Source organism: Cetorhinus maximus, chromosome 21, assembly GCF_964194155.1.
Source record: "Cetorhinus maximus chromosome 21, sCetMax3.hap1.1, whole genome shotgun sequence".
NCBI lineage: Eukaryota > Metazoa > Chordata > Chondrichthyes > Lamniformes > Cetorhinidae > Cetorhinus > Cetorhinus maximus.
The window spans coordinates 33196914-33212182 of NC_135899.1; the positions used below are offsets into that span (position 1 = coordinate 33196914).

General features: G+C 44.7%; 1 protein-coding gene across 1 annotated transcript in view; it reads left to right on the plus strand.

The window, feature by feature from the left end:
* Window positions 1–217: 217 nt before the first annotated feature.
* Window positions 218–15269, plus strand: part of LOC144695269 (H-2 class II histocompatibility antigen, A-U alpha chain-like) — a 52433-nt gene continuing 37381 nt past the window's right edge. Inside the window, exons 1-2 of the mRNA XM_078566184.1 lie at window positions 218–390; window positions 12154–12402. Of these exons, the coding sequence (XP_078422310.1) occupies window positions 324–390; window positions 12154–12402 (316 nt within the window). The 5' untranslated portion in view covers window positions 218–323. The remainder of the gene's footprint in view (window positions 391–12153; window positions 12403–15269) is intronic.

Sequence of the window (15269 nt, forward strand, 5' to 3'; positions counted from 1 at the left end):
TTTGATGGGACAATATAGAGGGAGATTTATTCTGTTAATAAAAAAACTTCATCTCACTGCTATTCTTTCTCAAATAAAACAAACTCAAGGCTCATTTGAAGAAATTCAGAACAGGCTTGAATTTCACCTGGAAACAGCTGATGGAGGAGATCTCAATTTGTGATTGGCTTATTAATGCTAAAGCACATGTCAATTACAGAGTGATACTTCAGTAAAGTGAGTGAGATAGAAACTTAACTTCAGAGGGAGAAACTGACAGCAGACGAAAAGGAGCCGGCACTGGAGGATATCTGATCTCAATTGGGAAAAACAAGAGGGTTAGAATGGAAGCTGGGAGATACTTTACTGTGTTGGCGCTCGTTTTAATTCATGGAGCCAGGGCTGGAGAATGTGAGTTGTTAAGTAATAAAAGTCTACATAGATTAAGATATTAATATCCAATCTCCCTGGAGTCAATATGGCGTTATTATACGTTCAGACTGTGAGTTATTTTATTAATAATCCTGATCTGACTGGGATCAGTGTGGTGTTATTACAGGGAGTGCAGACTGTGAGTTATTATATTAATAATCCTGATCTGACTGGGATCAGTGTGGTGTTATTACAGGGAGTGCAGACTGTGAGTTATTATATTAATAATCCTGATCTGACTGGGATCAGTGTGGTGTTATTACAGGGAGTGCAGACTGTGAGTTATTATATTAATAATCCTGATCTGACTGGGATCAGTGTGGTGTTATTACAGGGAGTGCAGGCTGTGAGTTATTATATTAATAATCCTGATCTGACTGGGATCAATGTGGTGTTATTACAGGGAGTGCAGGCTGTGAGTTATTATATTAATAATCCTGATCTGACTGGGATCAATGTGGTGTTATTACAGGGAGTGCAGGCTGTGAGTTATTATATTAATAGTCCTGATCTGACTGGGATCAATGTGGTGTTATTACAGGGAGTGCAGGCTGTGAGTTATTTTATTAATAATCCTGATCTGACTGGGATCAATGTGGTGTTATTACAGGGAGTTCAGGCTGTGAGTTATTATATTAATAATCCTGATCTGACTGGGATCAATGTGGTGTTATTACAGGGAGTGCAGGCTGTGAGTTATTTTATTAATAATCCTGATCTGACTGGGATCAGTGTGATGTTATTACAGGGAGTGCAGACTGTATGATATTCAGGTAGTGTTTCTGCTTTGGGTGCAACATTACAAGGCACTTCACTGGAGTGTAGTCGGACAAGAATTGACATCGAGCCATACGGGGTTACTAAAGGTTTGGTCAAAGTATTGATCTTAAGAGGTTCCTTAATGCAGGAGAGCGAGGTAGAGAGCTCATGGGAGCTATCTGAGTGCCTCAGACCTAGGCTGCTGAAAGCATTTCTACTAATAGAGGGAATGAAGGAGTTCTAGGACGTGTTGTTGGAGCATCGAGCTCGGAGTTGTTCGGCTGAAGGAGACTCTAGAGATAGGGAAGGGTGAGGGAATGAATAAATTTGAACATGAGAATGAGAATTTAAAATTTAAGGTATTACTGGACAGGGAGCCATTACAGATCAGTGAGCATAGAGGTGACGGATGAAAGCCGCTGGTGTAAATTAAGATTTGGGCAGCAGAGTTTTGAATGAGCTCACATTTACAGAGGATGAAAGGTTAGGATAACATTGGAAAAGTAGGGATTAGAGGTATAAAGGCATGAATGAGGGTAGCCGCTGAGCTGGCTCAGGGGCTGAGACAGGCTTGAAGACGGCCTCAGTAATGGAGAGTCAGGAGCTCAGCTCTGGGTCAAATAAGAGGCTGAAATTGTGAACTGTCTGATTCAGCCTCAGACAACGGCCAGGGAGAGGAATGGATTCAATGGCTATGGAACAGAGTTTCACGTGTGGTCTGAAAACAATGGATTTGATTTTCCGAAGATTAATTTAGAGGAAATTTTTACTCATTCAGTACTGTATCAGACAAGCAGTGTGACAAATCAGAGACAATCAAGGTGTTCAGAGAGCTGGGTGGCATAGCCTGCATGTAAAAACTAACGCTGTGCTTTCAGGTGATGTTGCTGAGAGGCAGCATTGCTTTTTTCTATTCATTCATGGGATGTGGATGTCGCTGGCTGGACCAGCATTTATTGCTCATCCCTAATTGCCCTTGAGAAGGTGGTGTTGAGCTGCCTTCTTGAACCGCTGCAGTTCATGTGGTGTAGGTACGCCCACAATGCTATTAGGGAGGGAGTTCCAGGATTTTGATCCAGCGACAGTGAGGGAATGGCGACATATTTCCAAGTCAGGATGGTGAGTGGCTTTGAGGGGAACTTCCAAGTGGCGATGTTCCCGTGTATCTGCTGTCCTTGTCCTTCTAGATGGCAGTGGTTGCAGGTTGGGAAGGTGCTCACTAAGGGGCCTCGGTTGATCTGAAATAGAAGGAGGCCAAGAATGAATACTTGGTAAACACCAGAGGTAACAGTGCAGGAGTAGGAAGAGAAGGCATTGCAATTATTTTTCTGGCTATAATTAGATTGATAAGGATGGAACCAGGCAAGAGCAGTGCCACCCACTGGATGACAGTGGAGAGGCATTGGAGATAGATGGTGTGGTCAGTTGTGTCAGATAGGTCGAGAAAGATGAGGAGTGAAATTTTACCCTTGTCACAGTCACATAGGATGTCATTAGTGACTTTAAGAAGAGCTGTTTCGGTACTGAATCCTGATTTAAAAAGGCTCAGTGGTCTGTTATTTATCGGTGGGGATTGGTGACAGCATATTTGAAATGGTCGGGAACAGTACTTTAGGAGAGGTAATTGTTATCGATATCTGCTAACATGGGGACCAGAAGAGGAAATTTATTGAGAAAATGATCAAGGGAACAGGAGCTGGGTCTCATGGACAAGGTGAGCTCAGAAAAGGGATGAGCGGAGATAGGAGAGAAACTAGTGTAAGATGTGGGGTCAAGGTTAGGGCAGGGGGAGCCTTGCTGGGTGGACAAAAGGGAACGAGGAAAGCTGTAGAGGCAGCTGAATTAATGATCACAGTTTTAATGACAAAGACATCCATGAGCTCCTCACAGTTGTTGGAAGTGAGGGAGGAGGAGAAACTTGGGAAATTGGGACTTGGGGAGGTGGTGGCCTAGTGGTATTTTCACCAGACCAGTAATCCAGAGCCTAAGTTAATGCTGTGGAGGATATGGGTTCAAATCTCACCATGGCAGTTGGAGGAATTTAAAATCTGGAATTAAAAGCTAGTCTTGACTATAGTGACCATAAAACTATTGCTGATGGTCCTAAAAACCCACCTGGTGCCCTTTAAGGGAAGGAAATCTGCCATCCTCACCTGGCCTGGCCTACATGTGACTCCAGACCCACAGCAAGGTGGCTGACTTTGAAATGGCCTAGCAAGCCACTCAGTTGCACCAAACCACTATGAAATTTATAAAAAGGACAAAATCAGATGGACTTCCTGGCATCAACCTAGGCACTGGAAACGACAATAGCAAACTCAGCCCTGTCGACCCCGCAAACTTCTCCTTACTAACATCTGGGAGCTTCTGCCAAAATTGGGAGAGTTGTCTCACAGACTAGTCAAGCAACAACCTGACATAGTCATCCTCACAGAATCATGCCTTACAGACAATGTCCCAGACAGCACCATCGCTGGGGTATGTCTTGTCCCACTGGCAGGACAGACCCACCAGAGGTGGCGGCACTGTGGTATACAGTCGGAAGAGAGTTACCCTGGGAGTTCTCAACATCAACCCTGGACCCCATGAAGTCTCATGGCATGATGTGAAACATGGGCAAGGAAATCTCCTGCTGATTACCATGTGCTGCACCATACCACACCTGCCGCACCCTCCCACCACACCCCCCCCCCCCCCCCCCCCCCGCCCCCACACGCTCTGGCTATTCAGCTGATGAATCAGTACCCCTCCATGTTGAACACCACTTGGAGGAAGTACTGAGGATGGAAAGGGCACAGAATGTACTTTGGGTGGGGAACTTCAATGTCTATCACCAAGAGTGGCTCAGAAGCCCCACTACTGACTGAGCTGGCTGAGTCCTAAAATACATTACTGCTAGACTGGGTCTGCGGCAGGTAGTGAGGGAACCAACAAGAGGGAAAAACCTATATGACCTCATCCTCACCAATCTACCTATCTCAGGTGTATCTGTCCATGACAGTATCGGTAGGAGTGACCACTGACAGTCCTTGTTGACACAAAGTCCCATCATCACATTGAGGATACCCTCCATCGTGTTGTGTGGCACACCCACTGGGCTAAATGGGATAGTTTTGGAACAGATCTAGTAACTCAAAACTGGAACATCCATGAGGTGCTGTGGGCCATCAGCAGCAGCAGAATTGCATTCATTAGGGATGGGCAACAAAATTGTTGGCCTAGCCAGCAAAGCCTTTGTCCCTTAAAAGAATAAAAAAGAACACAATCTGTAACCTTATGGCACAGCATATCCCCTACTCTACTATTACCATCAAACAAAGGGGTCAACCCTGGTTCAGGAGGGCATGCCAGGAGCAGCACCAGGCAGACCTAAAAATGAGATGTCAGCCTGGTGAAGCTACAACACAGGACTACCTGCGTGCCAAACAGCAGAAGCAGCAAATGATAGACAGGGCTAAGTGATCCACAACCAAATGGATCAGATCTAAGTTCTGCAGTCCTGCCACATCCAGTCATGAATGGTGGTGAACAATTAAATAACTCACTGGAGGAGGAGGATCCACAAATATCCCATCCTCAGTGATGGGGGAGCCCAAAACATCAGTGCAAAAGATAAGGCCGAAACATTTCAACCATCTTCAGCCAGAAGTGCCGAGTGGATGATCCATCTCAGCCTCCTCCGCAGTTCCCCGGCATCACAGATACCAGTCTTCAGCCAATTCTATTCACTCCACGTGATTTAAAAAAACGGCTGAAGGCATTGGATAGTGCAAAGGCTATGGGCCCTGACAACGTTCCGGCAATAGTAATGAAGACTTATGCTCCAGAACCAGCTACACCCCTAGCCAAGCTGTTCCAGCACAGCTACAACACTGGCTTCTACCCGGTAATGTGGAAAATTGCCCAGGTATGTCCTGTACGCAAAAAGCAGGACAAATCCAACCCAGCCAATTACCGCCCCATCAGTCTACTCTTGATCATCAGTAGTGATCGGAGGGTTCATCAACAGTGCTATCAAGTGGCACTTGTTAACCATAACCTGCTCACTTGATGCCCAGTTTGGATTCTGCCTGAGCCACTCAGCTTCTGACCTCGTTACAGCTTTGGTTCAAACATGGACATAAAAGCTGAACTCCAGAAGTGAGGTGAGAGTGACTGCCCTTGACATCAAGGCAGCATTTGACTGAATGTGGCATCAAGGAACCCCAGAAAAACTAGGGAATCAGTGGAAAAACTCTCTGCTGGTTGGAGTCATACCTAGCACGAAGGAAGATGGTTGTGTTGGTTGGAGGTCAATCATCTCAGCTCCAGGACATCACTGCAGGAGTTCCTTAGGGTAGTGTCCTCGGCCCAACCATCTTCAGCTGCTTCATCAATGACCTTCCTTCCATCATTAGATCAGAAGTCAGGATGTTTGCTGATGATTGCACAATGTTCAGCACCATTCGTGACTCCTCAGATACTGAAACAGTCCATGTCCAAATGCAGCAAAACCTGGACAATATCCAGGCTTGGGCTGATAAGTGGCAAATAACACTTGCGCCACACAAGTGCCAGGCAATGACCATCTCAAACATGAGAGACTGTAACCATCGCCCTTGACATTCAATGCCATTACCGTTGCTGAATCCCCCACTATCAACATCCTGGGGGTTACCATTGATCGGAAACTGAACTGGACTAGCCATATAAATACTGTGGCTACAAGGGCAGGTCAGAGGCTGGGAATTCTACAGTGAGTAGCTCAAATTCTGACTCCTCAAAGCCTGTCCACTCTTTACAAGACACAAGTCAGGAGTGTGATGGAATACTCTCCACTTGCCTGGATGAGTACAGCTCTAACAACACTCAAGAGGCTCAACACCATCCAGGACAAAACAGCCTGCTTGATTGGCACCCCATCCACCACCTTAAACATGCACTCTCTCCACCACCGATGCACAGAGGCAGCAGTGTGTACCATCTGCTGTCACAGAATCACAGAGCAGAAGAGGCCCTTCGGCCCATCAAGTCTGCACCGACACGTGAGAAACACCTGACCTACCTAATCCCATTTACCAGCACTTGGCCCATAGCCTTGAATGTTATGACGTGCCAAGTGCTCATCCAAGTACTTTTTAAAGGATGTGAGGCAACCCGCCTCCACCACCCTCCCGGGCAGTGCATTCTAGACCGTCACAACCCTCTGGGTAAAAAACTTTTTCCTCACTAAACCTCCTGCCCCTCACCTTGAACTTATGCCCCCTTGTGACTGACCCTTCAACTAAGGGGAACAGCTGCTCCCTATCCACCCTGTCCATGCCCTGTAATATGCCTTTGAGGGATAGCAACATGCTATCACTTTAAAGGAAGTGTATCATGTGATCCAGCCTCAGTTTCACATCGGCCCAAAGCAGAACACAGACACGTAGCCCTGTTGCTTATGTCGTCAAGCTTTCTGTCCATGGATATCTGTTCACATGTGCCTGGAATTAATAAATGAACCCAGAGTGTATTTGCACAATTCCCTATTAGTGATTGGTGCCTTTAAATCATTATAACATGCACAGCATGTTGTACAGCAGTGGTTCCCTCTAAACGACATAATGCTCAGCCTTGCAGCAAGATTAAGTACAGGTATGATATGGTGAACAGTTTCAGATGGTACTACATGGCATGAGGTGGCCCTTGACATTCTGGTCATCCGCAACAGAGTTACAGCATTGGAGAGTGTTGAAAACACAACATTCTGCTGCACAGAAAAGCTTTGAAGACGCAGTGCTGGGATAGTGCTCAAATAAAGAGCTGGTAAGCAGACAGATCCCTTGTGAGGTTGCAGCACGTACAGTTCAGTGAGTGGGACAGCGTGTCGAGAGGACCAGCACCGGGTTAGCTCAGTCAGGAAAGGTGAGTGACCAGGGGTGTGGACCAGATCGATAGCGAGAAAGGGAGAGTCATCCAAACAAAGAATAAACGTTCTAAAAATCAGGCCAGGGAAAGTTGACATTATAACGGGCAGATCTTCAGAAAAATACGTGAAAGTGGCTACAGCGACACTTGTCTCAGGTACTATAGGAGAAGGAAGGTCAAAGGGATATTGTCAAAATATCCACAAAGTCCCTCAGTTTGAATTGGGATCCAGCTGACCTACTATCCTCATTCAGAATGTTTAAACAGTGTACAGAGCAATGTTTTTTTTGATTCAGGTGTGTCTGATCCAGAAAAGCAAGCCATAATAACTCACCTAGCAATTGGGAACCAAGGTCTATACAGATTGAATATGTGAGAATTACGATCTATGGACTACATTGGAAACCTGGTCCAGAATCAGGTTAAATTTCTGCATTCATTGGCTAGAGTTCATGGCATGTCAACAAAAGCCTACAGAATCCACAGACCACTTCATCAGTAGATGCAGAGAAAAGGCTATACACTGTGATTTTTGAGACGCAGAGCTAGCAGTCAGAATTGTTGAGCTGGCAATCGCTTCCATTCCCTTGGAAGAATTCCAGAAAAATCTGCTAAAAAAGCCCAAAAAAGTAGGAAGAGACCCTCGCAGGATGGTGAAGTTTACAGGTCCTAAGCACAACCCAACTGTTGAAGCATTTACTAAAGTACCCGAACCTAGCAAGACATGTGAAAGGCTTTGTGCATGCACCAAGGAGATGCTCAGCTTTCCATCAATACTACAAGGCATTTGGCAGAAAGGGCCACTGGCAGTGGCAGTGCGCTAGAGCAAAGACTTATGGAATTACAAAGAGCTGTGCACTGATCCAAACAGACCATACACAATGGGTACCTTCAAACAATAAGAATAACTGTGGTAACTGAGGGTATAGCCCTTCCTGCTGTCCATCAAGGGTCATGTGGTGTTCTGTGGAGGCTCCGACCAGTGAACCCTAAGTGCAGACAAGTGCAGGTTTCCTGAAGTTATCAAGGTCAAGCATGTAGCACCGGAAAAGCTCTCAGTAATGAAGTTTAGCTGTTTCTTGTTGAAACCTGCCTGCTCCGTCGAGTCATTACAAAGTGGAACTAGGGCCAGAATTTTACACTCCTCCTGCCCCACCTCCAGCGGGTTATGAGGCAAGGGGTAATGTGAAATTGCATGGACGGGATTCCCTCTGAGTTCCTGACTGCCCTGACCTGCTCATGATTTTACTCTGGGACAGGCAGGGCCTCAAACGGGAAGCCCACCCTTGCCCCAATTAAGGCTCTTAAATGGCCTCTTAATGGTCATTTAAGGGCCTTTTCTCACCCAGCCTCAATTTTTAGGCTGGATGGTACATCATAGGTCAGGGAGGAATACCCAAAATTGAACAAAGTTCAATCTTGGGTGGGAAGTGGGGGAAGGCGGCTCCATCAGAAGCCCCCTTCTGACTGGAGGGGTCACCTCCGGACCTCCCTTCTCCCCCAACCCATACCCTGAGGCCCTGATCACGCGCACCCCCCCACCCCCCCCGGCAAGGCCAGCAGCTTTCCAAAGCGGGACTTCCTCCCATTGATGGGCAGAAGTCCCACCGGCTGCCACTTAACGCTCGTTAGAGTGTGAAATGGCGTTGGGCATGTTGGAGTCGGCAGGGTTGGGTTCCTCGCCAACTCTTTGGATGGCAGGTGCCGAGCCCCCGCCATCCTGAAAAGATCTAGGTCTTTATCAAAGGCTTGAATTTGAGCAACAATTTGATTCTCACTGAGAACTGTTGCTCAGTCATGTAGGACTTGTAAAATAAGTCAGTTTGTTGATTTATTTTGCCTCATCTCACTATAGTCTACTTCCAGAACATAGGAGAAATGCCCATGGGTATGGTCAGGATCACTGTATCCAATCAACAAGGGGTTTTATTGTCACAGCCGTGGCTCCTATCATTATATGACTAGATATTGCATCGTTAAAGGAAACTCCTGATTTTTGTGTTCTTCTCACTTACAAGGTTCCCTAATCAAACATCAATATAACCAATTGACCTTAGAATGTTTATTAACAACAATTAGACATTGTGATCTTAAAGGGACACAGATCCTCCTCAGCAGCAGCATAATATAATCTTTGGTATAAACTCTTGTTCTTATTAAATGGTGCATTCAATGGCTTCATAAGAGATCCGCCTACTTGGTGCATGGGAGATGCACCTACTTTCACCTCTAGGCTGTACTTTGATATGTTTCATCAGATTAAAGATGCTATATCAGTGCAGGATGTAAATATATTATTAAAAATGACTATTGCCCTGATCATCGATTAACCATGTATTCAGATTGAATGGGACAAAAATAGAGGGCAGAATGGGTGTGGGAAGGAAGCAGTCGGGCCCGGCTAGTTGACACAATCCAGCCTCCTGGCAATTTTGCAGGCCTTGCTGGGTCCCGAGTATGTGCTCTCCCGCAAGTTCCAGATTGCTTTTAAACCAACCAGTCTGGCAGCTGTGGTGTTTTTACTGTTATACATTTTAAACGTGCTGTGAGGGCTCCATGAGACATCCTCTCTCTCCCTTACCTGTAACATTAGGCTGCCGAGCTCTTAGTGCTGGACGGTTTCTTATTCATCCCCCAGCACCAAAGCATTTTTAATTGGACAGTGAGCACATCCTCTGGCCACTAATTGGCCTATCCTACAAATGTCCTGTTGAGTGAATCTTTTCAACATGGGCAGTGTGAGGTTAGGATAAGCATTTGATCTTGGGGTCCCTCAAATGGAAAGTCCAGCCCAGAATTTTTAAGAAGGGGTATTCAAACAGTCGCTTGGTAGTGCAGAACTTGAACATTGCTGAAAAGGGAGATACGTTGCTGAAGCTTTTCGTCTTGTACTCAATGGGATAAATGCAAAAAATATCACTTGCAAAACCCAAATAAAACATCTACTGTTAGATGCGATTCAAGGATTGAGCAGCACTTGCTGAGTGTGTTCATAGCTACATGAACAACCAGTTTAAGCTAATCAGTCAAATTTGTAACTTGGCTCATTTGCACTTACTAAAAGTGACATATATACATACAGAGGAATGCATTCTCTGAAAACAAAAGGAATATGTTCAAGCCTTGCACCTTTTTTAAATTACCCAGGAGCTTGAGGAGTCAATAGTTCCCAGTTGCTTTTTCCATGGCAACGCCTCAGCCAATCAGAGTCAACTTGCCAGGCAGTCTTCTCTCCTGTAGTATAAATTGCTGTGATTTTTTTAAATTTGGCATTCTTGCACTTGCCCTGATGAGTGCAAGATGAAAAGTTTTGGTAACATGTCTCTCTTTTCAGCAATATTCAAGGAGTAATCATTCCTGTCTATGATTATCTCATTGGACCCCATGGAATAAAAGGGAGAGTATCGGCATGGGTATGAAATTGGCTGAGTGATAGGAAACAGAGAGTTGTGGTGAACAGGTTGTTTTTATTCGGACTGACAGAATGTTCCCCAGGGGTCAGTATTAGGACCACTTCTTTTCTGGTCCATAATAAGGGGAGATTATGACGTAATGGTAATGTCACTGAAGTAATCCAGAATTTAAATTCAATTAATAAAATCTGAAATTGAAAGCGAGCATCAGTAATAATGACTATGAAACAATCATTAATTGTCATAAAAAAAATCTGGTTCACTATTGCCCTTTAGGGAGGGAAATCTGCCATCCTTGCCTGTTCTGGCCTACGTGTGACTTCAGATCCAGAGCAATGTGGTTGACTCTGAAATGGCCTAGCAAGCCACTCAGTCCAAGGACAGTCAGGGATGGGCAGCAAATGCTGGCCTTGCTAGAAAAGTGCAAAGCCCATCAAAGAATTTTTTTAAATGATCCAGAGTTTAGTGTGCAGGGCACAATTTCAAAATTTGCAGATGATATAAAACTTGGAAATATTGTGAACTGTGAAGAGAGAGGACATAGACAAGCTGGTGGAATGGTCAGGCACATGCCAGATGAAATTTAATGCTGAGAAGTGTGATGTGTTTAATTCTGGTAGGAAGAATGGGGAGAGGCAATATAAAACAAAGGGCACAATTTTAAAGGGGGTTGCAAGAGTAGAAGGACCTGGGGTTATATGTGCATAAATTATTAAAGGTAGCAGGACAGATTAAGAAAGGTTAATAAGGGATACGGGATCCGAAGCTTTATAAATAGAGGAATTTGATGGTAGCCGTCTGTCTCGGGAGATGATGGACTGCGTCCAGGATGTCTGTCACTTCTGTGCTGAATATTGTTGTGCTGTAGAGACCAACTCATGAGCAGCAATCCCTTCTGTAGTTGGCACAGATGAATAGTGTTGGCCTGAGGTCAACTGATGTTTTTTCCTTCTGGAAGGCTCTCTCTTCTGCTACCTGGTCATTTCTTTTCAACTCTGCTTTTTCCACATCCTTCCTGACTGGAGTATTGTGTCCAGTTAGTGACACCACACATTCGGAATGATGTAAAGGCATTATAGAAGGTGCAGATTTATGAGAAAGATTCCAAGGGTGAGGAGCTTCAGTAGATTGATGGAGCTGGGGCTGTTCTTGTTAGAGAAGAGGAGATTTAAGTGATCATGAGGGGTCTGGACAGAGTAGGTAGAAAATGTTCCTTTGGAGGAAGGATTGAGAACCAGAGTTCATCAATTTAAAGTGATTGGCAAAAAAGCAACAAAGGCATGAGGAAAAATTTGTTTACTCAGTGGGTAGTTAGGATCTGGAAATACACTGCCTGACAGTGTGGTGGAGACAGATTATTTTTATTTGTTATACACCTCAGCCATCTTCTGAATATTTCATTCCATTTATTCCCGTTTACCATCTAGTTTACTTCTGTTTAATACCTGAGTTTAGTTTTGATAAAAACCGATGTACACTGTGGCTTTCCATAGCCATGTGACCTCTGATACGTAGACCTTTGATTTTTAAATAAGGTTTTAGGGCAGCAACTGTTTTACATACCAGCTGGGCCAGGTTTCTTTTGATTTAATGATGTTTTCTCTCTGAGTAATTGCTCCTATTGATATTCAGTGAGTTATATTTTGCCCTGACTCTCTCTCTCTCTCTCTCTCTCACACAGACCAGCACGAAGAGGTCCAGGTCTACGTGATTCAGGAGCAGAGTCCGGATAAACAGTTTGATCTGGAGGTGGACGGTGATGAAGTTCTCTACATGGATTTCAACCTGAAGAAGGAGGTGGGGCGGATCCCCGAGTTCCAGCACCTCACAATGCAAGGAGGAGAGGCGGGGATCTCGGGTCAAGTCGCCATCCTGAAACAGAATCTAAATGTTTATAAGAACCTGTCGCACGGGACCCCGGATCCGACATGTAAGTGACCGGGTTCACCCCGCGGGCCTGGAGTGGGTCAGTACTGTGGTCAGTACTGTGGGTAACTTGACCTGGGTCTGGTAATCTCGCTAACCCCACCATGGTACCTGGTGCAGCTCTGTTTTCCTGTCCTATGGCTTCTTGCCCACTGCCCAACTTGCTGAGTTTATATCCTTGCTCCCCAATACCTCACCTTGGTGATTTAAGCCAAAGAAGTTTGGGTTTCGGAGGGAAGAGATTATAGTTCAAGCCCTTGGGAAGATTGTAACTGGGAGCACGTTTCAGGTGAATGGGGACAGTGAAGATCAAACTGACACAGACAGTGGTATTGATTCGATGGCTGCCTACCTGATCAGACTGGAGCAGGCAGTCTGCCCACTCCCCGACTGGGATATCTGTTTGACCTTCAGGACCCAGTTAAAGTCTAAAGGGAGGTTACATTCACTTCGGGAAGATTTGTTTGTGAATAAAGAAATTAATCACAAGGCCTATCCCCAGGTTCACATTTCCCTGGAGTCTTAATTGAAAAGGTGAGGGAAAGGAACAACTTTCTGTTTCCCACTAATAGGCATAAGATTGCCAAGATATATGGACCAGACCTAATTAGACATGGGACGGGTCCGAGGAGCTAAAAGACCTACTCCTGTACCTGTGTTCTGAGATGGAGGTGGCAGGGATGGTCAGGTGCAGGGACTTGACACTCAGAACCTAGATCAAACGCAGGAAATGTTTCAATGACCTGACAAGAGCAGCAAAGTTAAATACAGCTCTTCATTTCTCCCTCTCTTTTAATAACACATAACTAATATCATATCAATAAGGCTGCGGGAGAACTACCTGCATTATTGCCCTCTGCCAAATTGAGTAAGACACTTCAAGAACAATGTGCATTGGAGATATCAAGATTTTTAAAAAATATATCCTTTCATGGAATCTGGGCATTGTTGGCAATGCCAGCAGTTGTTGCCCATCCCTTGAACTGAATGGCTTGCTGGGAAGTTGAGAGTCAACCACACAGCTGTGAATCTAGAGTCACACATGGGACAGACCAGGTAAGAATGGCAGATTTCCTTGCATAAGGTCCTTAGTGAAACAGATGGGTTTTTACAGCAATCAATAGTTTCATGGTCACCATTACAGAGACAGGCTGTCAATTCCAGATTTATTAATTGAATTTAAATTCCACCAGCTGCCGTGGTGGGATTTGAATTCATTTCTGCAGAGCATTAGCTTGGGCCTCTGGATAACATAGGAAATAGGAGCAGGAGGAGAACACAGCCCATTGTGCCTGCTCTGCCATTCAGCATGGCCATGGCTGATCTTTGGCTTCACCTCCATTTTCCTGCCTGCTCCCCATATCCCTTAATTCCCTGAAAGACCAAAAATCTGTCTATCCCAGCCTTAAATGCATTCAGTGGTGGAGCATCCAGAACCCTTAGGGTTAAAGAATTCCAAAGATTCACAACCCTTTGAGTGAAGAAATTTCTCCTCATCTCAGTCCTAAATGATCGGCCCCTTATCCTGAGACTGTGCTCACCCCCGAGTTTTAGATTCCACAACCAGTGGAAACAATGTCTCAGCAAATGCTGTTGATTGCGATTTATTGTCTTGTTATTGTTGTAATGGCAACTGCATGGCACAGGCATATCAGTACAGAAATGCCAAATTATTTTGTTGCTGAAAGGCCATATTGCAACTGCTTGCCGACCAAAGGCCCAAGCAGGAAAAAGAACTCATTCTGATAGTCATGGAAAAGAGCAGCAAAGTCACAAAGCTGGAATTCACAATCTTGAAGTGAGTCCGGGATGCTTAAGGGAAGAGGAGTTATGATTGTACAATATTTATGCCACCAGCAATCAATCAAATGACAGAGTTTTGACCACAGGTGTTGATAGCTCAACAGTACATCCAGATGTGCATTGAATGGCTGCAGATTGTTCCATTATGAGTAAAGACACATAATGAGAGAGAACTCATTGAAGTACCTCTAACTGAGAGCACAGTTCAACTGAAGACCTAGTCTGCTGAGGGACTACCAGCAGCTCTGGGCTAAATTAAAAAGCAGAACCACAAGGTAATAATCTCCGGATTACTACTTAAGCCATGTGCAAATTGGCATAGGGTAAATAAGATTAGAGAGGTAAATGCGTGGATCAAAGACTGGTGTGGGAGAAATGGGTTCCAATTCATGGGGCACTGGCACCAGTACTGGGGAAGGAGCGAGCTGTTCTGTTGGGACAGGCTTCATGTGAACCATATTGGGACCAGTGCCCTGGTGAATTGTATAACTAGGGTTATAGATAGGACTTTAAACTAATTAGTAGGGGGGAGGGTTCATTTAAAGGGTAGTTTAAAAAATCAAAAAGAAATGAGAGAGAAGAGGTGCAGGATAGTGAAGAGACGAATGATAATCAAAGTGTGACAAGAAGGGGCAGAAAATATAAGTAAAAGAGTGCAGACATTAGAACCAGAATGAGTAATAATGGTAAAAAGTATCAGAGTGTTGGAGATTAATCACACCAAGGCATCATTAATACATAGAAACCCCATTTATACTTGTGCACAAGGGAAAACAATACGAGAGCTATTGTACCGTCTCATAGCAGAATACACACAGACCTGTTAAAAGCATTTTTACAGCCAATCAGTAAATTTTGCACAAACCTATCTGCTTATTTGCATAAGTTAACTGACCAATCCACGTAGTAGTAAATATTCATTCCCAGCACAATAGATGTTGCGCTTACGTAAATGCTTACCATGATTCCGATTACATTCGGCCTGAGAAAGAACAAAATGGAATGTCTTAGGGCTCATCCTACAACTGTGGTCAGACAAGATGGTATTATTTCTCAAGGTTGCAGTAT